At 43.7% G+C, this 27,110-nt stretch overlaps 1 protein-coding gene across 1 annotated transcript; it reads left to right on the forward strand.

The window, feature by feature from the left end:
• The first annotated feature begins 4,877 nt into the window (after positions 1-4,877).
• LOC106572824 (C-C chemokine receptor type 6) lies at positions 4,878-26,138 on the forward strand. The gene is made up of 4 exons (XM_014147370.3): positions 4,878-5,256; positions 23,586-23,928; positions 24,045-24,455; positions 24,563-26,138. Exons 2-4 carry the CDS (start codon positions 23,596-23,598, stop codon positions 24,932-24,934), a joined length of 1,116 nt encoding a protein of 371 aa, XP_014002845.1. The 5' UTR covers positions 4,878-5,256; positions 23,586-23,595; the 3' UTR covers positions 24,935-26,138.
• Positions 26,139-27,110: the final 972 nt, after the last annotated feature.

Below are 27,110 nucleotides of genomic sequence, written 5' to 3' on the forward strand. Positions count from 1 at the left end.
AGCGATAATGATCTTCTACCCGTCTCAGTGAAACTCCTAAATGTTTAACCTCCCTCACTGCAGTGTGTCGTCTTCCGGGTCCTAACGGAGTTCAAGCACATATAGTAGGTAGTCTTGGTTCACTTTCAGAGCCACCTGCAGCTACAGGTAAAATCTGTTCATATCTGTCACAGTGATATTTAACATAATTCACACATTGCTCATGCAGAGCTGTATGCACTTTTCTGCACAGCCTGGCCTCAGAGCAATACGAAATGTACTTTTCATATTTCTGAGCACCTCCAAGTCTATGATACCTATTATTAGTCTAATAAATTACTTGAAACAGAAACAAAAGTAGAGGTTGGACAGGCGGGTGTAATCCACAATCGTTTAGCAATCTTAAGGTTGTATGTTCGAGTCGCATCTGGAACAACTGTAGCATTTTAGCTAACCCTTCCCCTAACACTTATTATACTTTTATACAATGGGTGGTTCTAATCTTGGACGCTGATGGGTTAAAACCGTATTCCAGCAGGTGTCTATTCAACAAATTACCAATGGCTAAAGCTAGGATATTGAAATGCCTATTTACTCTGTTCCATCTCACTGCGCAATCCAGTGTCTCATCAGCCCAGCCAGCCAGTTTCTAAACTCCACTGTAAAAAGCATCTAGAAATTATCTCCCATTTCTTTTAGACTAACAATTGGTTTTCAATAGTGGAGATTTGTATAAAACTTGTGATCTGTCTCTGACATTTGGAACATTGTTTCAACATTGAAATTCGATCTCATGTCCCATAGTAATGAACGTGTAGGGGTTGGGATGAGACAGAAAGGCAGGGAGGCAGCTTTTCTCAGCCAGCTGAAATCATGAATCAGCATAAGTTTTATGGACATATACAAATAAATGTCAATCGAAAACAGGTAAAACGTTTATTAATGTTAGCGGTTGTTGGCTAGCTCCTCTGAACAACAGTGACCTGACGAGCGTGCATTTTTACTATGCCAGGTGAAATCGCGCATCATTAGCTCATTCTTATGAATGTATCCAAATAAATGTCACTAGAAAACAGCTTAAACAAATGCAAATGCAGCTACTTTAATGTTATTCTGGCTGCACAAGCAAGGGATAAGAACGCTGCCAGCCAGTATGGTAATAGAACATTTATAACCAACGTCCATAGATACAGAACAAAAGACTTAACGACTGGGTCGCGTCTCCGGCAACTGAACGATAGAACGAACAACCAGCCGGCTTGGGTAGCAACCCTAGATTTGTTTCAGGACTATATCTCGTGGAAGGATTAAATAAGGATCTGCCCCTTTTATTTCAAATTTTCGCCTAAAATGACATACCCAAATCTAACTGCTGTAGCTCAGGCCCTGAAGCAAGGATATGCATATTCTTGGTACCATTTTAACGGAAACACTTTGAAGTTTGTGGAAATGTGAAAGGAATGCAGGAGAATATAACACAATAGATCTGGTAAAAGATAATACAAAGAAAAAAACCAACCGGTTTGTGGTGTTTTTTTGTACCATCATCTTTGAAATGCAAGAGAAGGGTCATAATGTATTATTCCAGCCCAGGTACAATTTAGATTTTGGCCACTATTTGGCAGCAGTGTATGTGCAACGTTTTAGACTGATCCAATGGACCATTGCATTTCTGATAATAAAAAAAAAATCTAAACTGCCCAAATGTGCCTAATTTGTTTATTAATAACTTTTCATGTTCAAAATTGTGCACTCCCCTCAAGCAATAGCATGGTGTTCTTTCACTGTAATAGCTACTGTAAATTGGACAGTGCAGTTCGATTAACAAGAATTGAAGCTTTCTGCCAATATCAGATATGTCTATGTCCTGGGAAATGTTCTTGTTACTTACAACCTAATGCTAATCGCATTAGCCTACGTTAGCTCAACCGTTCCGTGGAAGGGACACTGATCCTGAAGAAGTTTATTGAAAATATTTCAGTCATTATTTGAATATGTTGGTAACCCGTTGTTTAAAACCTGTTGGGGCTCGGGGGCAGTATTGAGACATTTTGAAAAAAATATGTGCCCATTTTTAACTGCCTCCTACACCAACTCAGAAGCTAGGATATGCATATTATTAACACATTCGGATAGAAAACACTCTGAATTTTCTAAAACAGTTTGAATGGTGTCTGTAAGTATAACAAAACTCATATTGCAGGCAAAAACCTGTGAAAAATAGATCAAAAAAAATGTGAATTTTGTGACTGTACTATTTAGTGTCATTGTTTTATAGATACCATAGTGAGAAAGGATTCATTTCGCAACACCTACGGCTTCCACTAGATGTCAACGATCTTTATAAAGTTGTTTGAAGCGTCTATGATAAACAGAGAGCAAATTAGAATCCAAGGAAGTTGACATGTCATCACTTCATTTTTTTGCGCCTGCGCATAAATCTGAGAAACGTGAGTTTGTCATCATTTTTTATCTAGACATAGGATAGGTTGTGTGAAAATATTACTGATGTTTAACGTTAAAAATGGACCAAAAGATTTATGCTAAACAACATTTGACATGTTTGAACGAACATAAATAGATTATTTACTAGGTTTTTTTAGCTTTTCGGCGTGATTTTACCAGCCCCCCCAACCACGTTTTGTGGGAGCATAATGAACGCTAAGTACTTGGTGTTATTTGGACATAAATTATGAACTTTGTCAAAAGAAACCACATTTGTTCCGGACCTGGAATGCCTTCCGGACCTGGGATCCTGCCTTCTGATGGAGATAATCAAAGGTAAGGGGGTATTTACAATGTTATTATCGATTTTAGATGATGCTAACTGTATAGCATAGCCTGTTGTTCTTAGCATAGCACCCCGTTTATTGCAAAATGTGATTTCCCAGTAAAGTTATTTTGAGATCTGGCCATTCGGTAGCAATTACGAGATGATAATATATTATTCTTTGAATGACAATATTATAATTTACCAATGTTGTCGAATAGTAATTTTGTTATGTTCACCGGAAGCATTTCAGAGAAGAAAAAAATCTGAATTTCACGCTACTGTAAAATGCTGTTTTTGGATATAAATATGAACTTGATGGAACAAAAAATGCATGTATTGTATAACATAATGTCCTAGGAGTGTCATCTGATGGAGATTGACAAAGGTTAGTGCATAATTCTAGCTGGTTTCTGCTTTTGGTGACGCCTGACCTTGAATTGAAAATGGATGTTTGTACTTTTGTGGCTATGTACTGTCCTAACATAATCTAACTTTATGCTTTTGCCGTAAAGCCTCTTTGAAAATCGAACAATGTGGTTAGATTAAGGAGATGTTTATCTTTTAAATTGTGTAAAATAGTTGATGGTTTGAGAAATTGAAATTATTAGATTTTTGATGTTTTGAATTTCCAGCCTTGTTAGCAATCCCGACTCGGGGTTCATTGCTAACCTGTAGCCCCAACAGGTTAAAAGTGATAATGCGCACAAAGCCGATGTTTGGAGGATATATTGGCACGGTTGGCACAACAACACCCATGCCAATATCCTCCAAACACCAGCTTCTTGGGCATCATCACTTAATTAACCCAATTCACTTAACCTGCAACGTAAATTCACCTAACCATTGCATTTTAGCTAACCCTTCCCCTAACACTTATTCTAAACTTAACCCAATTCACCCAACCTGCTACGTAAATTCACCTGACCGTTGTCATTTTAGTTCTCCTAACCTTTGCCATTGGTTCCCCTAACCACCAACATTTGTCTTTAGTTCCCCTAACCACCAAAGTAAACTCCCCATAATTATCTTTGGTTGTTAGTGCAACAAGCAACCTGGTCTCAGATAAAGACGTGCATCCTCCAAGATGTATGATAAGTTATGGCATTCAATTCCTTATTTTTAGTTTATTTTTTATATATATTTACCCCTTTCCCCCCCAATTTCATGCTATCCAATTGGTAGTTACATCGTTGCAACTCCCGTACGGACTCGGGAGAGGCGAAGGTTGAGAGCCGTGCGTCCTCCGAAACACAACCCAGCCAAGCCGCACTGCTTCTTGATACAACTCCCACTTAACCCGGAAGCCAGCTGCACCAATGTGTCAGAGGAAACACCGTACACCTGGAGACCGTGTCAGTGTGCATTGCGCCTTGTCCCATCGTGCACTAGCGACTCCTGTGGCGGGAGTCTGTGACAGGAGTCGCTAGTGCACGATGGGACAAGAACATCGCTGCCGGCCAAACCCTCCCCAAACTCGGATGACACGGACTCAAACCAGGATCTCTAGAGGCACAGCTAGCACTGCGATGCAGTGCCTTAGACCACTGCACCAATCGGGAGGCCTGGCATTCAATTCTTATGCTATTGTATGACCGAGTAAGACATACGATACTATATGATATTTTTTTTTTAAAACGCTATATCCAAACTGTGTCAAGTGGGAATTGTGTGCCATAAAAGCTTAATCACTGGGCAAAACCTGTCTCAATAGTTGTAAAAGCGTACATACATTTTAGATATGTTGGCCCTTCCTGCTGGCCATATTGGGGAAATTCAAGTTCAAATACATCTACAGTAATTCATTCACATGGCCCCCAGCCCTATTCACTTTTGGAAAGGATTTAATTAGTATAAGTAATGCTATTGCCATAAAGCTTATTCCCATCATATCCTTTCAGATGCTGTTCCTAGGGTGTTGGGCTAGGGGTCCATGTTTGCATGAATGTCAATTCATCTAATTTTAAACATGACCAGTGCTTGTTGTGTGCTCAAACTGTAAAAGTTAGATTTTAATATGAAGCTGGGAATGTCCCAGGGATGCCATACTGTGTACTGTGTTTTTCATTTCAGAGCGTGTCTTACATAAAAGCCTGTCTGTATCTTTGAACACAGGTGGGATTTAGATGTGCAGGAGACAAGACCAAAAGAGGAGAGATGAGATAAGCAACGATCAGATAAGCTATGCAGAAGCTGTTAGCTGCGGGGCTTCCACCTCCCAGTAAATACACAACCAACCACACTGAACCTCTGTGTCCACCTCCCCACCACACAAACAAACAGTAACTTCAGTCTGCCAAGAGTGTCAGGTAGCCTGTTGTTGTAGTTGCTATAACAGGAGTACTCTCAACTCAAGCTCATATTTCTAGGCATCGTAGTTTACAGGATTGACCAGCCTTTGTCTGAATTGATTTGGAGGACTTTATTTTGGAGATAATCTGACCAGAAAGTACTTCATCAATTGTTTTGTATCCCGGCAACCTGTTCTCTCAAGGACTTTTCTACAGGTATGTACTGATAATTTACTAAATGTATTTGAAATAATTTAGTTCTCAGTTACAACTGAAAATAAAAATGTCCGGCAATGAATGTGGCACGTCAAAACTCAAGCAGGGTTGAGTAGGTTATTTCCTAAATGTAGTCTGCTACAGTTACTATGTAGTTAGCTGTCCAAAATTGTAATCAGTAACGTAATTTTTGATTACCCAAACTCAGTAAGGTAATCTGATTACTTTCCGTTACTTTTGGATTACTTGCCCCTTAAGAGGCATTAGAAGAAGACAAAAATGATCCATCAAACACATTTGGTGTGTTATCATAGTGGTCTTAGACTTGTGGTCTGATACGATCGAACAAACTTAAAAGGTCTAATGCAGCCGTTTTTTTTATCTCAATATCAAATCATTTCCGGTACTTTGGTTAGATGACATGGAAATAGAGCTCTTTGGCCATGCACATCAAACTCCACAAATAAATGGTTAATTGGCCACAAAATTCGACATTTTGCAATGGCCATCTCAGTCTCCAGACTTGAAACCCATTGAAAACCTATGGTTTGAATTGAAGAGGGCAGTCCTGAAGCGCAGATGAAGGGTATCAAGGATCTGAAAGGATTCTGTATGGAGCAATGGTCTAAGAATCCGTCCCAGTGCCACTAGAGATTCTGGCCTCAAGTCTAGGCCTGTCGCAGCTGACCGCAACCGGGAGACCCATGGGGCGAAGCACTATTTGCCCAGCGTCTTCCAGGTTAGGGGAGGGTTTGGCCGGCAGGGATGTCCTTGTCCCATCGCGCACTAGCGACTCCTGTGGCGGGCCGGGCGCAGTGCACGCTGACACGGTCACCAGGTGCACAATGTTTCCTCTGACACATTGGTGACGCTGGCTTCTGGGTTAAGTGGGCATTGTGTCAAGAAGCAGTGCGGCTTGGTTGGGTTGTGTTTCGGAGGACGCACGGCTCTCGACCTTTGCCTCTCCCGAATCCGTAAGGGAGTTGCAGCGATGAGACAATTGGATACCACAAAATTGTGGAGAAAAAGAGGTAAAAGTAATAAATAAATAAATAAATAAAAGAACCGGCCCAATGTGCTCTCCAATTCATAAAACATTTTAGTTAAAAGGCTCAGTGCCATTATTGTTGAAGTATTGAAAGGTATTGAAAACAGGGGTGTCAATTTTGACCCCTACCTTTGTTTTGTTTTTTTGGGGTAGATCAGCTTTAATAGTGCAGATAGATTGTAGATTCCATCAATGTAATTGTCTGCATCATTTCCAATCCCCCATATATACTTTTTTCTTCATCACAATTTTCTTTAGACAATTTTGGTCCTTAATGAAGGGCCGACAGACACGTTTCTTACATTCCCCCATCCACTTGCCGCTTCCATTTTAGCTGCAATCTTGCAATTCGTTTGGTTGTAATTGAGTAGAGCAGAAATTGCCATATAATTTTGTTAGCTGCATGTGTGACATAACTATTACATGTTCAAGAAAATCTCTCCCTCTCTCTGAGCAAACGATTAGTATAAAATAATATAATTTACAAAAAAATGCGTACAATATAGCTCAGTGTTTGAATTATTTATTTTATACTGTCATTTTTGCTCTTCTTTATCAAAGGTGTCAATCATTTCAGACCCCACTGTATACACAGTTGAAGTCGGAAGTTTACATACACCTTAGCCAAATTCATTTAAACTCAGTTTTTCAAAATTCCTGACATTTAATCCTAGTAAAACTTCCCTGTCTTTGGTCAGTAAGGACCACCACTTTATTTTAAGAATGTGAAATGTCAGAAAAATAGTAGAGAGAATGATTTATTTCAGCTTTTGTTTCTTTCATCACATTCCTAGTGGGTCAGAAGTTTACATACACTCAATGAGTATTTGGTAGCATTGCCTTTAAATTGTTTATCTTGGGTCTGTAACGGTTGCCTTTAGAGAGAGTGGACCAAAACGCAGCGGAGTTAGTGTTCGTCATATTTAATTGAGAAAACGGACACTATACCATACAAAACAATAAACAGACAACCAAAACAGTCCTGTCACGTTAAACACCGTAACAGAAACAGAAACAATTACCTACAAAACCCCAACGGAAAAACATGCACTTATGTGTGACTCCCAATCAACAGCAACGACCTTCAGCTGTGCCTGATTTGGGAGCCACACACGGCCCAAAACAAAGAAATACAAACGCATAGAAACAGAACATAGAACGCCCACCCAATGTAACACCCTGGCCTAACCAAAATAAAGAACAAAAAACCCCTCTCTATGGCCAGGGCGTTACAGTACCCCCCCCAAGGTGCGGACTCCGGCCGCAAAACCTGACACTGAAGGGGAGGGTCTGGGTGGGCCCTCTTACGGCAGTGGCTCAGGTGTGGGACGTAGCCTCTGCCCCACCCTTGGCGTCGCCCTCTTAGGTGGCGCACCTGGCCGCGCCGAAGGTCTGGTGGGCGACCCTGGCTTCGCCCGGCTGGCGGGCGACCCTTGTTGCGCCCGGCTGGCGGACGACCCTTGTTGCGCCCGGCTGGCAGGCGGCGATGGCTGAGCCCGGCTGGCGGACGACCCTGGCTGATCCGGGCAGACGGGCCACTCTGGCTGATCCGGGCAGACGGGCCACTCTGGCAGCTCCGGGCAGACGGGCCACTCTGGCAGCTCCGGGCAGACGGGCCACTCTGGCAGCTCCGGGCAGACGGGCCACTCTGGCAGCTCCGGGCAGACGGGCCACTCTGGCAGCTCCGGGCAGACGGGCCACTCTGGCAGCTCCGGGCAGACGGGCCACTCTGGCAGATCCGGCACGGCGGGCCACTCCGGCAGATCCGGCACGGCGGGCCACTCCGGCAGCTCCGGCACGGCGGGCCACTCTGGCTGATCCGAACAGGCGGGGCACCCTGGCAGATCCGGACAGACGGGCCACTCTGGCAGATCCAGCTCAGGATTCACCAGGCTGGGGAGACATGAGGGAGGCCTGGCTCTGGGCGCAAGCCCTGGACTCACCAGGCTGGGGAGACCCACTGGAGGCCTGGTCTGAGGAGGCGGCACAGGAGAGACCAGGGTGGAGGGATCCACTGGAGGACTGGTCCGAGGAGGAGGCACGGGCTTGACCAGGATGAGGAGACCCACTGGAGGACTGGTCCGTGGAGAAGGCACGGGCTTGACCAGGATAGGGAGATCCTCTGGAGGACTGGTCCGTGGAGGAGGCACGGGCTTGACCAGGATGGGAAGACATGCAGGAGGCCTGGTTCTGGGCGTAGGCACAGGACGTGCAGGGCTGGGAAGACATGCAGGAGGCCTGTTTCTGGGCGCAGGCACAGTCTTCACCAGACAACCAGCACGCACCTCAGGACGAGTATGGAGAGCTGCCTCAGGTGACATCATTTCCACGACACGCTCTGTAGGGCGAATGCCGTGCCTTATGCACCAAACTAGCAGCTCTCTCATCTCTCTCTCCTTTAATTTCCCCATTAACTCCGTCACAGTCTCTGCCTCGTACCCCTCGCTCACCTCCAATGTCAGCCCGACTGGCTCTGGTTCCGACCTCGGCTCCGCCGACTGTCCCGTGTGCCCCCCCCACAAAAAAACAATTGGGGCTGCCTCTCGTGCTCGTTGCGCTCTCTCTCCTCATAATATCGCCTCTCCGCTCTCGCCGCTTCAATCTCCCACTTCGGGAGGCGATAATCCCCAGCCTGAGTCCATGGTCCCTCTCCGTCCAATATCTGTTCCCATGTCCACGAGTCCATCAAGCTGTTCTCCTGTTGCTCCTTCCTCCTCCGCTGCTTGGTCCTGGTTTGGTGGGTAATTCTGTAACCGCTGCCTTTAGAGAGAGTAGACCAAAACGCAGCGGAGTTAGTGTTCGTCATATTTAATTGAGAAAACGGACACTATACCATACAAAACAATAAACAGACAACCAAAACAGTCCTGTCACGTTAAACACCGTAACAGAAACAGAAACAATTACCCACAAAACCCCAATGGAAAAACATGCACTTATGTGTGACTCCCAATCAACAGCAACGACCTTCAGCTGTGCCTGATTTGGGAGCCACACACGGCCCAAAACAAAGAAATACAAACACATAGAAACAGAACATAGAACGCCCACCCAATGTAACACCCTGGCCTAACCAAAATAAAGAACAAAAAACCCCTCTCTATGGCCAGGGCGTTACACGGTCAAACGTTTCGGGTAGCTTCCCACAATAAGTTGGGTGAATTTTGGCCCATTCCTCCTGACAGAGCTGGTGTAACTGAGTCAGGTTTGTAGGCCTCCTTGCACGCACACGCTTTTTCAGTTCTTCCCACACATTTTCTATAGGATTGAGGTCAGGGCTTTGTGATGGCTACTCCAATACCTTGACTTTGTTGTCCTTAAGCCATTTTGCCACAAGTATGCTTGGGGTCATTGTCCATTTGGAAGACCCATTTGCGACCAAGCTTTAACTTCCTGATTGATGTCTTGAGATGTTGCTTCAATATATCCACATAATTTTCCTATCTCATGATGCCATCTATTCTGTGAAGTGCACCAGTCCCTCCTGCAGCAAAGCATCCCCACAACATGATGCTGCCACCGATGTGCTTCACGGTTGGGATGGTGTTCTTCGGCTTGCAAGCCTCCCCCTTTTTCTTCCAAACATAACGATGGTCATTATGGCCAAAAAGTTATATTTCATCATCTCTAGGAGACAGAACGTGTCTCCTTCCTGAGTGGTATGACGGCTGCATGGTGCCATGGTGTTTATACTTGCGTACTATTGTTTGTACAGATGGACGTGGTACCTTCAGGCATTTGGAAATTGCTCCCAAGGATGAACCAGACGTGTGGAGGGCTACATTTTTTTTCTGAGGTCTTGGCTGATTTCTTTTGATTTTCCCATGATGTCAAGCAAAGAGGCACTGAGTTTGAAGGTAGGCCTTGAAATACATCCACAGGTACAACTCCAATTGACTCAAATATGTCAATTAGCCTATCAGAAGCTTCTAAAGTCATGACGTCATTTTCTGGATTTTTTTTCAAGCTGTTTAATGGCACAGTCAACTTAATGGCAAAGTCAACTTCTGACTACTGGAATTGTGATACTGTGAATTATAAGTGAATTATAAGTGAAATAATCTGTCTGTAAACAATTGTTGGAAAAATTACTTGTGTCATGCACAAAGTAGATGACCTAATCGACTTGCAAAAACTATAGTTTGTTAACAATAAATGTGTGGAGTGGTTGAAAAACAAGTTTTAATGACCCCAACCTAAGTCTATGTAAACTTCCGACTTCAACTGTGTAATATGGGGTAGTTCAATGTTTTACACTCTTGAACTGTTTTCAGTAATTTTTATAATTCTTATCAAACAGAAGTGAAACCATAGTACTATTAGTGTTGACTCCTGATAACAGTCTGTGAGCTGATTCTCAATGTGCTTATCTTTGATAATGACCAGCAGGCTCCACTAGCACCTCTTTGACCTGTTTTAGTCACATGCCCTGTACAATGTGTCTGAGTATCTCCAGCCCTGGGTCTGAAAGATCCGGCCCCTGGTTCCCAAACGCATCTTAAAGGCTAAGTTTGTCGTTAAAACCATAGGAACCCATGGTTCTAAGGTGAATTTAGCTTTAAGATGCTTTTGTGCTTTCTTTGTGCTTTTTTTTACTCACCTACACGTGTCTTGATGTACTCTCAGTCACAACAGAAAATGGGGTCATTCACAACTAGCAGATGTTCTCAAGCTGTTTCTCAGTAAATAGTGTTGATCACTTTCAGTGCTTGGCCTCAAAGACAAAACATGGTTAAACGTAAATCTGTGACACTCAAATTAGTATACGTTACGTTTGGTATGGTTATATAAGACATGAAAGGAGGTTGGATGGTCGGGGAGGATGTATGGGCATATAACTTGAGCGTCTAGGAAATTGAAGGTTGCATGTTCAAATCACATCACGGACAACTTTAGCATTTTAGCAACTTTGCAACTACTTACTACATTTTAGCTACTTATCATGTTAGCTAACCTTTCCCCTTATCTTCAAATCAAATGTTATTAGTCACATGCGTTGAATACAACAGGTGTAGACCTTACAGTGAAATGCTTACTTACGAGCCCCTAACCAACAATGCAATTTAAAAAAAATACAGATAAGAATAAGAGATAAAAGTAACAAGTAATTAAAGAGCAGCAGTGAAATAATATTAGCGAGACTATATACAGGAGGGTAGCGATACAGAGTCAATGTGGGGGGCACTGGTTATTTGAGGTAGTATGTACATGTAGGTAGAGTTATTAAAGTGACTATGCATAGATGACAACAGAGAGTAGCAGTGGTGTAAAGAGGGGTGAGACAGGGTGAGGGGTGACACTGCATATAGTCTGGGTAGCCATTAGACTAGATGTTCAGAGTCTTATGGCTTGGGGGTAGAAGCTGTTTAGAAGCCTCTTGACCTAGACTTGGCGCCCCGGTGCCGCTTGCCATGCGGCAGCAGAGAGAACAGTCTATGACTAGGGTGGCTGGAGTCTGGAGGGCCTTCCTCTGACACTGCCTGGTATAGAGGTCCTGGATGGCAGGAAGCTTGGCCCCAGTGATGTACTGGGCCGTTCGCACTACCCTCTGTAGTGCCTTGCGGTCGGAACCGAGCAGTTGCCATACCAAGCAGTGATGCAACCAGTCAGGATGCTCTCGATGGTGCAGCTGTAGAACTTTTTGAGGATCTGAGGACCCATGCCAAATCTTTTCACTCCTGAGGGGGAATAGGTTTTGTTGTGCCCTCTTCACGACTGTCTTGGTGTGCTTGGACCATGTTAGTTTGTTGGTGATGTGGACACCAAGGAACTTGGAAGCTCTCAACCTACTCCACTGCAGCCCCATCGATGAGAATGGGGGCGTGCTCGGTCTCTTTTTCCTGTAGTCCACAATCATCTCCTTTATCTTGATCGCGTTGAGGTAGAGGTTGTAGTCCTGGCACCTCATGGCCAGGTCTCTGACCTCCTCTCTATAGGCTGTCTCGTCGTTGTCGGTGATCAGGCCTACCACTATTGTGTCATCGGCAAATTCAATGATGGTGTTGGAGTCGTGCCTGGCCATGCAGTCAACAGGGAGTACAGGAGGGGACTGAGCACGCACCCGAGGGGCCCCTGTGTTGAGGATCAGCGTGGCGGATGTGTTGTTACCTACCCTTACCACTTGGGGGCGGCCCGTCAGGAAGTCCAGGATCCAGTTGCAGAGGGAGGTGTTTAGTCCCAGGGACCTTAGATTATTGATGAGCTTTGAGGGCACTATGGTGTTGAACGCTGAGCTGTGGTCAATGAATAGCATTCTCACATAGATGTTCCTTTTGTCCAGGTGGGAAACGGCAGTGTGGAGTGCAATGGAGACTGCATCATCTGTGGATCTGTTGGGGCGGTATGCATATTGGAGTGGGTCTAGGGTTTCTGGGGTGATGGTGTTGATGTGAGCCATGACCAGCCTTTAAAGGCACTTCATAGCTATAGACGTGAGTGCTACGGGTCGGTAGTCATTTAGGCAGGTTACCTTAGTCCCTGTGCCAAAGAACACTATGGTGGTCTGCTTAAAAAATGTTGGTATTACAGACTCAGACAGGGTGAGGTTGAAAATGTCAGTGAAGACACTTGCCAGTTGGTCAGCGCATGCTCGCTGTACATGTCCTGGTAATCTGTCTGGCCCTGCGGCCTTGTGAATGTTGACCTGTTTAAAGGTCTTCCTCACATTGGCTGCAGAGAGTGTTATCACACAGTCTTCTGGAATAGCTGGTGCTCTCATGCATTCAGTGTTACTTGCCTCGAAGCGAGCATAGAAGTAGTTTAGCTCGTCTGGTAGGCTCGTGTCACTGGGCAGCTCTCGGCTGTGCTTCCCTTTGTAGTCTGTATTGGTTTGGAAGCCCTGCCACATCCGACAAGCATCAGAGCCGGTGTAGTTTGATTCGATCTTAGCCCTGTATTGATGCTTTTTCTGTTTGATGGTTCATCGGAGGGCGTAGCAGGATTTCTTATAAGCTTCCGGGTTAGAGTCACGCTCCTTGAAAGCGGCAGCTCTAGCCTTTAGCTCAGTGCGGATGTTGCCTGTAATCCATGGCTTCTGGTTGGGGTATGTACGTACAGTCACTGTGGGGACGACGTCATCAATGCACTTATTGATGAAGCCAATGACTGATGTGATGTACTCCTCAATGCCATCGGAGGAATCCCGGAACATATTCCACTCAGTGCTAGCGAAAAAGTCCTGTAGCTTAGCATCTGCTTCCTCTGACCACGTTTTTATTGATCTAGTCACTGGTGCTTCCTGCTTTAATTTTAACTTGTAAGCCGAAATCAGGAGGATAGAATTAATGGTCAGATATGCCAAATGGAGGGTGAGGGAGAGCTTTGTATGCGTTTCTGTGTGTGGAGTATAGGTGGTCCATAGTTTTTTTTCCTCTTTGTTGCACATTTAACATGTTGATCGAAATGTGGTGAAGCGAATTTAAGTTTCCCTGCATTAAAGTCCCCGGCTACTTGGAGCGCTGCCTCTGGGTGAGCGTTTTCTTGTTTGCTTATGGTGGAATACAGCTCATTCAATGCTGTCTTAGTTCCAGCCTCTGACTGTGGTGGTATGTAAACAGCTACAAAGAATATAGATGAAAACTCTCTCGGTAGGTAGTGTGGTCTACAGCTAATCATGAGATACTCTACCTCAGGCGAGCAATAGCTCGAGACTTCCTTAGATATCGTGCACCAGCTGTTGTTTACAAAAAAGACATAGATTGCTGCCCCTTGTCTTAACAGACACCGCTGTTCTATCCTGCCAGTACATCGTATAACCAGCCAGCTGTGTGTTGATGTTGTCGTCATTCAGCCACGACTCCGTGAAGCATAAGATGTTATAGTTTTTAATGTCCTGCCGGTACACGTTGCACGTTTGCTAGCAGAATGGAGGGAAGTGGGCGTTTATTCGGTCGCCTACGAGTTCTCAGAAGGCAGCCGACCTTTGCCCCCTCTTTCTCCGCCTCCTCTTCACGCAGATCACAGGGATCGGGGCCTGTTCCCGAGGAAGCAGTGTATCCTTCGCGTCGGGCTCGTCAGAGTCGTGAAAGGAAAAGAGGATTCTGCTAGTCCATGGTGAGTAATCGCAGTCCTGACGTCTCAAAGATATTTTCGGTCATAAGAGACGGTAGCGGCAACATTATGTACAAAATAAATAAAAAAATAAGTTACAGACACAAGTAAATGAACAAAAAAACACAAACGTCTGCCATCCTCTCCTGCACCATTTTACCATTAATTTCTATTGGGCATAAAATAATCTGAAACAAGCAGCAAATACATCAAACAAATGTGTAGAGTCACAAGCTTGATGTAGTGATTGTGCGCTATGGATGTGGGACCAAATACTTAACTTTTTACTAAACTCAGTAAAAAAAGGAAACATCCCTTTTTCAGGACCCTGTCTTTCAAACATAATTTGTTCAAATCCAAATAACTTCACAGATCTTCATTGTAAAGGGTTTAAACACTGTTTCCCATGCTTGTTCAATGAACCATAAACAATTAATGAACATGCACCTGTGGAACGGTCGTTAAGACACTAACAGCTTACAGACGGCAGGCAATTAAGGCCACAGTTATGAAAACTTAGGACACTAAAGAGGCCTTTCTTCTGACTCTGACAAACCCCAAAAGAAAGATGCCCAGGGTCCCTGCTCATCTGCATGAACGTGCCTTAGGCATGCTGCAAGGAGGCATGAGGACTGCAGATGTGGGCAGGGCAATAAATTGCAATGTCCATACTGTGAGGTGCCTAAGACAGCGCTACAGGGAGACAGGACGGACAGCTGATCGTCCTCGCAGTGGCAGACCACGTGTAACAACACCTGCACAGGATCGGTACAGCCGAACATCACACCTGCAGGACAGGTAAAGGATGGCAACAACAACTGCCCGAGTTACACCAGGAACGCACAATCCCTCCATCAGTGCTCAGACTGTCTGCAATAGGCTGAGAGAGGCTGGACTGAGGGCTTGTAGGCCTGTTGTAAGTCAGGTCCTCACCAGACATCACCGGCAACAACATCGCCTATGGGCACAAACCCATAGGGGTGGCAGGTAGCCTAGTGGTTGAGCGTTGGGCTAGTAACCGAAAGATTGCAAGATTGAATCCCCGAGCTGACAAGGTGTTGCTGTCGTTCTGCCCCTGAACAAGGCAGTTAACCCACTGTTCCTAGGCCGTCATTGAAAATAAGTTCTTAACGGACTTGCCTAGTTAAAAGAAAGGTAACAACAACCAAAAACATACGGGACTGGCAAAAAGTGCTCTTCACTGACAAGTCTTGGTTTTGTCTTACCAGGGGTGATGGTTGGATTTGCGTTTATCGTCGAAGGAATGAGCGTTACACCGAGGCCTGTACTCTGGAGCAGGATTGATTTAGAGGTGGAGGGTCCGTCATGGTCTGGGGCGGTGTGTCACAGCATCATCGGACTGAGATTGTTGTCATTGCAGGCCCCAAAAAATTCTCACCTTTATTTAACCAGGTAGGCCAGCGACCTGGCCAAGATGGAGCAAAGCAGTGCGACACAAACAACACAGAGTTACACATGGGATAAACAAACATACAGTCAATTACACAATAGAAAAGTCTATATAAAGTGTGTGAAAATATAGTAAGATAAGGGAGGAAAGGCAATAAATAGGCCATAGTGGCAAAATAATTACAATTTAACAATTAAACACTGGAGTGATAGATGTGCAGAAGATGAATGTGCAAGTAGAGATACTGGGGTGCAAAGGAGCAAAAAATAAATAACAATATGGGGATGGTAGTTGGGTGGGCTATTTACAGATGGACTATGTACAGGTGCAATGATCGGTAAGCTGCTCTGACAGCTGATGCTTAAAGTTAGTGAGGGAGATATGAGTCTCTAGCTTCAGTGATTTTTGCAATTCGTTCCAGTCATTGGCAGCAGAGAACTGTAAGGAATGGTGGCCAAAGGAGGAGTTGGCTTTGGGGGTGACTAGTGAAATATACCTGCCGGAGCGCGTGCTACGGGTGGGTGTTGCTATGGTGACCAGTGAGCTGAGATAAGGTGGGGCTTTACATAGAAAAGACTTATAGATGACCTGGAGCCAGTGGGTTTGGCAATGAATATGAAGCGAGGGCCAGCCAACGAGACCATACAGGTCGCAGTGGTAGGTAGTATATGGGGCTTTGGTGACAAAACGGATGGCACTGTGATAGACTACATCCAATTTGCTGAGTAGAGTGTTGGAGGCTATTTTGTAAATGACATCGCCGAAGTCAAGGATCGGTAGGATAATCAGTTTTACGAGGGTATGTTTGGCAGCATGAGTGAAGGATGCTTTGTTGCGAAATAGGAAGCCGATTCTAGATTCAATCTCAACGCTCCCTCATGTGGTACCCTTCCTGCAGGTTCATCCTGACATGACCCTCCAGCATGACAATGCCACCAGCCATACTGTTCGTTCTGTGTGTTATTTCCTGCAAGACAGGAATGTCAGTGTTCTGCCGTGGCCAGCGAAGAGCCCGGATCTCAATCCCATTGAGCACGTCTGGGACCTGTTAGATCGGAGGGTGAGGGCTAGGGCCATTCCAACCAGAAATGTCCGGCAACTTGTAGGTGCCTTGGTGGAAGAGTGGGGTAACATCTCACAGCAAGAACTGGCAAATCTGGTGCAGTCCATGAGGAGGAGATGCCCTGCAGTACTTAATGCAGCTGGTGGCCATACCAGATACTGACTGTTAATTTCGATTTTGACCCCCCATTTGTTCAGGGACACATTATTCCATTTCTGTTTGTCACATGTCTGTGGAACTTGTTCAGTTTATGTCTCAGTTGTTGAATCTTGTTATGTTCATACAAATATTTACACATGTTAAGTTTGCTAAAAGTAAACACAGTTGACAGTGAAAGGATGTTCCTTTTTTTGCTGAGTTTATTTTATAACACATACAAGTGAATTTGTCCCTGTACTTTTGGTCCCCTAAAATGGGGGGCTACAGTGTGTACAAAAAGTGCTGTAATTTCTAAGCGGTTCTCCCGATATCGATAAAAATATCCTTAAAGGAAAGCTGAGAGTCTGCACTTTAACACATTGTTTGATTTCAAACTTTTGGAGTAGAGAGCCAAAATAAGAAGAAATGCTTCACTGTCCCAATAATTACGTAGGCACTAATTCATATTTATCACAAAAAGGTAGTGGGTAAAGAAAACAGACATAAAAAAAAAATAAAACAAAATCAACACCTAATAGTATTGTAGAGATATTTTTACTTTAACACAATATACACTATATATTCACAAAAGTATGTGGACACCCCTTCAAATTAGTGGATTTGTCAATTTCAGCCTTACCCATTGCTGACAGGTGTATAAAACCGAGCACACCGCCATGCAATCTCCATAGACAAACATTGCAGTAAAATGTTCTTACTGACGAGCTCATTGATTTTCAAGGTGGCACTGACATAGGATGCCCCCTTTCCAACAAGTCAGTTTGTCATATTTCTGCCCTGCTAGAGCTGCACCGGTCAACTGTAAGTGCTGTTATTGTAAAGTGGAAAGGTGTAGAAGCAACAACGGCTCAGTCGCAAAGTGGTAGGCCACACAAGCTCACAGAATGGGACCGCTGAGTGTTGAAGTGTGCAGCACGTAAAAAGCCTAAGATCACCATGTGCAATGCCAAGCGTCGGCTGGAGTTTTTTATTTATTTATTTTCATTTCACCTTTATTTAACCAGGTAGGCCAGTTGAGAACAAGTTCTATTTTACAACTGTGACCTGGCTAAGATAAAGCAAACCAGGGCGACAAAAACAACAACACAGAGATACACATAAACACACGTACAGTCAATAACACAATAGAAAAATATATGTACAGTGTTTGCAAATGTAGAAGAGCAGGGAGGTAAGGCAATAAATAGGCCATAGAGGCAAAATAATTACAATTTAGCATTAACACTGGAGTGATAGATGTGCAGATGATGATGTGCAAGAAGAGATACTGGGGTGCGAAAGAGCAAGAGGATAAGTAACAATATGGGGATGAGATAGTTGGGTGGGCTATTTACAAATTGGCTGTGTACAGGTACAGTGATCGGTAAGCTGCTCTGACAGCTGATGCTTAAAGTTAGAGAGGGAGATATAAGACTCCAGTTTCAGTCATTTTTGCAATTCGTTCCAGTAATTGGCAGCAGAGAACTTGAAGGAAAGGTGGCCAAAGGAAGTGTTGGCTTCGGGGATGACCAGTGAAATATACCTGCTGGAGCACGGTAAGCACCATGGTCTTGTAGTCAACCTTTTTTCCAGTGGTGGACAAAGTCGTTCACAGAGAGGTAGGAGGAAGGAGAAGGTGGAAAAGAGTTTCCTGGGGTTAGAGGCAGAAGCTTGAAATTTAGTGTGCTAGAAATTGGCTTTAGCAGCGGATACAGAGGAAGAGAAGGTAGAGAAGAGGGAGTGAAAGGATGATAGGTCCTCCAGAAGTTTAGTTTCCTCCATTTTCGCTCAGCTGCCTGCAGCCCTGTTCTGTAAGCTCGCAATGAGTCACTCAGCCACGGAGCAGGAGGGCCGAGACAGCCCGGGAGGAAAGGGGACAGTGCGAGTTATAGGATGCGGAAAGAGAAAGTAGAAGAGTAGGGTCGAAGAGGCAGAATCAGGAAACAGGAGGGGACAGGTGAGAGAGGGAGAAAATCTCCATTTAGGAGAAATTAGTAGAACTGTGCCACCACCGTGATGACCAGATGCTCTTGGACTATGATAGAAAACATAGTCAGATGAAGAAAGAGTAGCTGGAGTAGCAGTGTTCTCTGGGGTGATCCATGTCTCTGTCAGGGCCAAAAAGTTAAGGGACTGAAGAGCAGCATAGGCTGAGATGATCTCGGCGTTCTTGACCACAGATCGGCAGTTCCAAATGCTGCCTGAGACTCGGAATTCCACATGGGTTGTGCGCGCAGGGTACACTAAATTAGAAGGATTGCAGCCAAGGGGTGGAGAGCTTGTGTAAAGCCTGCAGGGAGAGGTGCGACGGTATAGAAAACGCATACATAGTTGACAAAGCTACAAAAGAGCAACATTTGATAATCTGTAAATAACTAGGTAAAATACTCATGTGAGAGAGTGGTGTGGAGCCTTCCTCTCTTTCCTTCCTCGAACAACTCTGCAGAATAACTCGAACCGTCTTTGTTTCGGCCACGGTCTTAGTTTTAAGACAAAACCGCCACTGACATGACCGACACTTACAGATGCTGGTGAGAAACTAGGGGAGACTGAAGAACTAACTCTAATTGCTAATAGCCTAGCAGAGGTGGAGAGCACACTTCTCTGTACTAATTGCTAATTGCCCCCACCCCCCCAATCCGGGTTGATGTGTCAATAACTATCGGCAAATTATGCACAGTCAGCAGTTCACACAGCAAGTAGGCCACTGGGAAGACAGGCAGCAGTTAAAGTAGATGGCCCTAGCTAACAAGAAGACAGTACTAGACCACAACAGATAAAAAGACAAAAAAATTATACTTATCACTCCTGGAGATATCAGGAGTCCTCTAGCTATAGATTGAAGCATGACAATGCCCCCGTGCACAAAACGAGGTCCATACAGAAATTGTTTGTTGAGATTAGTGTGGAAGAACTTGACTGGCCTGCACAGAGCCCTAACCTCAACCCCATTGAGCACCTTTGGGATAAATTGGAACGCCGACTGCAATCCAGGCCTAATCACCCAACATCAGTGCCCGACCTCACTAATGTTCTTATGGCTGAACGGAAGCAAGTCCCCGCAGCAATGTTCCAACATCTAGTGGAAAGCCTTCCAAAAAGAGTGGAGGCTGTTATAGCAGCAAAGGGGGGACCAACTCAATAATAATGCCCATGATTTTGAAGATGTTCGACGAGCAGGTCTCCACATACAGCATTCCATATAAGGCATCCAGACCGTATGAAATTTTCACAGTATATGCTTAATCTTGTAATAAATCAAATCTAGTGACACATAACTTTACATTTCTGCCATCCATTTTGACATTGTGGGAGGATAACCAACATTCCAATTAATGGCAATGCATTTCACAGCCGCTATAAATGATAGGTTACACAGTCTCCAGTATCAACATTTCCAAGCAAACAAAAACAGAGAGAAGGGAGAATCTGTAGACATGCTAAGATAAAATCACATACTCTTTGCCAGAATTCACTCAGCCTTCACCAGAGCATAACATATGCAATAACATTGAAATATATCCCCTTTTGTGTTTTATACCTCCAGTAGAGGAATTACATATCTGAGTGCATGATGTTCAGTTTCACTAGCATATAGTACATTCTATGGATGGTCTTAAACTAAAGTCATTTATGTCTGAGACTATATGAACACGATTGGTTATTCAAACATATCTGTATCCATTCATCATCATCAGTAGTGTCTCCCAGGTCTTCATCACATTTTGTTTGTGTCATCGGTAAAAGCCTGTGTAAACCCTTGATACAGTTTGGAAATCAACTTTAGAGGTTTGTCAGACTGTTTTAAAATAGTTTCAATCTTTGAAGCTCCTGGCTTGTCCAGTGTTTGCTACCCAGAGAGAATAAAGTGTTGCATCTGCAAGAGTTAACCTCAAAGCCATCACAGACAGGTCTTTCCTGCTTCCCTGACCCTGCTGAGACCCCTGTCACCATCTGATCCTGGTGTACATTTATACATTATATTATCCAAGAATAGAATCAATGGTTCAATAATTGAAATGACCATTATTCCCAGATCCCAGACTGTAGCCTACCTGTCAACTCAAGATGGAACTTTGTATCATTCACTGATTGTTATAATATACTGTAAAATTCACCTGAGCTCCGTAGACTGGTCTTCCCTGGCTGTCTGACCCGGCTGGGACACCAGTCACCATCTGATCCTGCTAAGACATGATGAGCATAGTGCTGTGTACTGACTGTGCACCATGACAGGGAAGGCAGTAGAGCTGTTTATACCGTGTCAGTGTGAAAAGTAGGGAATTAGCTAGGGAAACTGACAAATCAATAACGTTACATTGACTGTGATTGGGGCTGTGATCACTGACTGTGATTGGGGCAAAAATAATATCTAACGTTAGCCAACTTTTGGCGTTAGCCAACTGGCGAAAATGAGCCAAGTTCATTTACTTCTGTTGCAACTGGACAAAACAAAGTGGTGTCCCTGCAGTCCTAAATCCCCTCGGCTGAAACCACCAAACAGCCTGACCGCTCTGGTCCTAAAGCACACCGATGCCGCTTTTTGTATGACAATGCAATGATAAACTGTGTGTGTGTGTGTGTGTGTGTGTGTGTGTGTGTGTGTGTGTGTGTGTGTGTGTGTGTGTGTGTGTGTGTGTGTGTGTGTGTGTGTGTGTGGTGTGTGTGTGTGTGTGTGTGTGTGTGTGTGTTTGTGTGTGTGTGGCCCCTGGCCACAACAAAGTGGAATTCATAAAATATACACTACCGGTCAAAAGTTTTAGAACACCTACTCATTCAAGGGTTTTTCTTTATTTATACTATTTTCTACATTGTAGAATAATAGTGAAGACATCAAAACTATGAAATAACACACATGGAATCATGTAGTAACCAAAAAAGTGTTAAACATTTTATATTTGAGATTCTTCATATAGCCACCCTTTGCCTTGATGACAGCTTGGCACACTCTTGGCATTCTCTCAACCAGCTTCATGAGGTAGTCACCTGGAATGCATTTCAATTAACAGGTGTGCCTTGTTAAAAGTTAATGTGTCGAATTTCTTTCCTTCTTAATGCGTTTGAGCCAATCAGTTGCGTTGTGAAAAGGTAGGGGGGTATACAGACGAAAGCCCTATTTGGTAAAAGTCCATTTCATGGCAAGAACAGCTCAAATAAGCAAATAAAAATGACAGTCCATCATTACTTTAAGACATAAATGTCAGTCAATGCGGAAAATTTCAAGAACTTGAAAGTTTCAAGTGCAGTCGGAAAAACCATCAAGCGCTATGATGAAACTGGCTCTCATGAGGACCGCCACATCAATGGAAGACCCAGAGTTACCTCTGCTGCAGGGGATAAGTTTATTAGAGTTACCAGCCTCAGAAATTGCAGCCCAAATAACTGCTTCACAGAGTTCAAGTAACAGACACATCAACATCAACTGTTCAGAGGAGACTGTGTGAATCAGGCCTTTATGGTCGAATTGCTGCAAAGAAACCACTACTAAAGGACACCAATAAGAAGAAGACTTGCTTGGGCCAATAAACACGAGCAATGGACATTAGACCGGTGGAAATTTGTCCTTTGGTCTGGAGTCCAAATGGGAAATACACATGATCTCCGCATGTGTATTTCCTACTGTAAAGCATGGAGGAGGTGTTATGGCGTGGGGGTGCTTTGCTGGTTACAGTGTCTGTGATTTATTTAGAATTCAAGGCACACATAACCAGCATGGCTACCACAGCGTTCTGCAGTGATACGCCATCCCATCTGGTTTGGCTTAGTGGGACTATAATTTTTTTTTAAACAGGACAATGACCCAACACACCTCCAGGCTGTGTAAGGGCAATTTTACCAAGAAGCAGAGTGATGGAGTGCTGCATCAGATGACCTGGCTACCACAATCCTCCACGAACTCAACCAAATTGAGATGGTTTGGGATGAGTCGGACCGCAGATTGAAGGAAAAGCAGCCAACAAGTGCTCAGCGTTTGTGGGAACTCCTTCAAGACTGTTGGAAAAGCATTCCAGGGGAAGCTGGTTGAGAGAATGCCAAGAGTGTGAAAAGCTGTCATCAAGGCAAAGGGTAGCTATTTGAAGAATCTCAAATATAAAATATATTTTGATTTGTTTAACACTTTTTTGGTTACTACATGATTCCATATGTGTTATTTCATAGTTGTGATATCTTCACTATTATTATACAATGTAGAAAATAGTAAAAATAAAGAAAAACCCTTGAATGAGTAGGTGTTCTAAAACTTTTGACCGGTAGTGTATATATTGCAAATTCGTCACTTAATGTACCAATCGCAATTTGCAACATATTATACAAAATGGATGATGGACATCCACAAATGAATACATACCATACGAAACGTAACATATCATACTAAATGGAGGGAGACAGATTTACATTTACTATGTTACATCTATCCCTGAGTCCAAGTTGCAGCGCTCAACAGTATGTGTAAAATAAGAAATGGCACATTGTAGCTACAGCCTTAAGATAGTTCACAAATACTGTGATGTTTATCTCTTTTTTTGTCATGGACTTGATTGTACACCATTAAAGAGTAATTTAATGACTAAATCATGATAGAATACTATTCTCTACAGCAAAATATGTCTTCTCCACAGGTGATAAAACATGAATGAGATGTGCACAGATGCATATGATTATGACAACACAGAAAACTACACTAAAGATTATCCAGATGATAATGAATATATCTGTAACCTGAATCCCAACCGTGATATGGAGATAGTCATACAGACCTACTTCCATTCCTTCATCTGTGCATTCGGTTTCTGTGGCAATGCATTGGTGATAGTCACATATGCCTTCTACAAGAAAGCCAAGACCATGACGGACGTGTACCTTCTGAACGTGGCGGTGGCAGACCTGCTCTTCATCGTGGCCCTACCTCTCATAATTTACAATGAGCAGCATGACTGGAGCATGGGCTCAGTGGCCTGCAAGGTATGGAGTTCTCACAGTTCCTAATGAAGTTCCCAATATAAGTTCCAAAGTTCAAAATTTGTTCATTTCCACATTGCATGGACAATGTTTTTCTTAATTTTATTTTAATTTATAAGGCTTTTCGAGGAGCCTACAGCATCAACCTGTACAGTGGCATGCTCCTGCTGGCCTGCATCAGTAGAGACCGCTACATCTCCATCGTCCAGGCCAGGCGCTCCTTTGGCCTCCGGTCCCAGAACCTGATCTATAGCCGCCTAATCTGTACAGCCATCTGGGCTCTGGCCATAGCCCTGTCCGTCCCCACAGTCATCTACAATGAGCGGGTTGAGGAGACCATCTTGCTAGAAGGGACTATAACCGTGTGCCAGGCGCAGTTCCAAAGTAACAGGACCGCCCGGTTGATGAAGGTGCTGGTGCCTAGCCTGCAGGTGGCCATGGGGTTCTTCCTGCCCCTCCTGGCCATGGTCATCTGCTATGCCAGCATCCTATGGACCCTACTGAGGGCCCAAAGCACCCAGAGACACAAGGTTTAAGTATCCACCAAAATTCCAGTCATAGAATTGGAATGTTTAATTCTAAGAATATATTTGTGTCCAAGTCAATGTTTCTTAAGTTTATCTCATCTTCTCTTCAGGCGGTTCGTGTGGTCCTAGCCGTGGTGGTGGTCTTCATCGTGTGCCACCTGCCCTACAACGTGGTGCTACTCTACCACACGGTGGCGCTGTTCCAGCAGAGGGAGTGTGAGGTAGAGAACATCATCCTCACCACCCTCACCATCACCAGGAGCCTGGCCTACCTCCACTGCTGCCTCAACCCTATCCTGTATGCCTTCATTGGGGTCAAGTTCAGGAGTCGCTTCAGGAAGATCCTGGAGGACCTGTGGTGCATGGGCAGGAAGTACATCTACCCATCTGGACGCTCCTCACGCATGACCTCTGACCTCTATATCCCAGCACACAAGTCCTCTGACGGATCCAACAAGAATGGCTCGTCGTTTACCATGTGAAGATGGGAGTATGTAGAGATTGCCTCCAATTACTATGGGTGATGATAGCATGGTTAGTCAGGAAATCAAGTAGTGACTTATATTCTGTGTACAGTGTGAGTATTTGTTTGCAACTGTATCTACATCATTTACCTATAGTATTTGCTGTATTACTCAAATCAAATCAAATTTATTTATATAGCCCTTCTTACATCAGCTGATATCTCAAAGTGCTGTACAGAAACCCAGCCTAAAACCCCAAACAGCAAGCAATGCAGGTGTAGAAGCACTTTGAATGCTCATCGCTACTCCAATTACAGAAATGACAGAAAATAGCTTACGGTTGTGAGTGTGAGTAAATAAAAGCCGGGCATTCTACCAGAGAATTGTAGAACTTGGACACTGTCTCGTTGGCCTAACGTTATATCCTAAATTGACTTTGGTGTAGGTCATGTTGTTCTTCACATTACCATCTCTGGTAAATACATACTACAGTATATCAAATAAAATCTGTTTATTTCTCACATGCACAGGATACAGAAGTTGTAGTGAAATGGTTACTTGCGTAGTGGAGTCTTTTGTTTAGACATGTTTTGTTTAGACAGCTAGCTAAACAATGAACCATAATCCCAACTCAAAACGTTACTACCCTGCATGACACACACACACACACGATAACAACATACACACTATACATACACATGGATTTAGTACTGTAGATATGTGCTAGTGGTGGAGTAGGGGCCTGAGGGCACACAGTGTGTTGTGAAATCTGTGAATGTATTGTAATGTTTTTAAAATTGTATAAACTGCCTTAATTTTTGCAGGACCCCAGGAAAAGTAGCTGCTGCTTTGGCAGCAGCTAATGGGGATCCATAATAAATACAAATGCAAATCTGTGAGGTAGCGAACCGACCAGATTCAATGTTAGCTAGCTAGCTAACATTAGACTATAACTAGCAATGTAAATGGCTCTGAGATGCGTATAATATTACTGCACAGATCATACATGCAATGTTAGCTAGCGAGCCAGCCCACTAACATTAGCTAGCTAGGTAACAGTATGCTTTAACTTGAAATGAAAATGACAAAATTAGAAATGTATAATATCTGAAAATGTAGTTAGCTAGACTATCTTACCTGTATACATGGATGGACGCTTCTCCCTCTCTGTCACGGATGTATGGTTGCAGATGCATAAAACACTTGTCTCCGGATTACAACAGCCTTCTGTGTGTTTGCTTTTCAACTCGCTCTGCATATTTGCAATCAAACGCCAACATTTTCTCCATCTCCTTAGCTATCATACTCTAATTCCACCGACATTCCACTGATTTCAAAACTCGGTCCTCCAGAAAGTGGAGAGCAACACTTTTGTAGTTCTACTATGTGATATCTTTCAAAAAAGCTGTGTTAGAAAGGATTGCCTACACATACTGACCAGCTCATGTTATAGACAGAAGCGTGCTACATGGCAGACCAATCCGAACTCATCTCTCGGCATGTCTAGCCCATCCATTATCTCAGCCAATCATGGCTAGCGGGAAGGTTCCTGTCTTTTTCCGTGGATAAACCAACTAGGCTCATAATTTAACAATTGTATTCGTATTTACAGATGGCATACAAGTTCATTATTAAGGCACATGAAAGTTCACATGTTCCAGAAGGCATTTCTGAAAAAAAACGGATTTCGATTTGGTTTTAAAGTTTACATTCAAATGCCTCTCTTGTGAAGTAGTGACGTGCAATATGCGCCTAGTTTTCTGAAACTAGTCACATTTTTGGGACCAGGGATGTACAGTACTTGATGTCAAACTCATACGGTGCCAGCTTGGCAACCCATCTCTGCTCACAAGCTTTAAGCTTCGTTTTTGTCAGGATGTACCGTACCAGTCAAAAGTTTGGACACACCTACTCATTCAAGGGGTTTTCTTTATTTTTACTATTTTCTACATTGTAGAATAATAGTGAAGACATCAAAACTATGAAATAACACATATGGAATCATGCAGTAAACAAAAAAGTGTTAAACAAATCAAAATATATTTTACATTTAAGATTCCTCAAAGTAGCCACCCTTTGCCTTGATGACAGCTTTTCACACTTTTGGCATTCTCTCAACCAGCTTCATGAGGTAGTCACCTGGAATGCATTTCAATTAACAGGTGTGCCTTGTTAAAAGTTCATTTGTGTAATT

The sequence above is a fragment of the Salmo salar genome, chromosome 01 (genome assembly GCF_965601325.2).
Source record: "Salmo salar chromosome 01, fSalSal1, whole genome shotgun sequence".
NCBI lineage: Eukaryota > Metazoa > Chordata > Actinopteri > Salmoniformes > Salmonidae > Salmo > Salmo salar.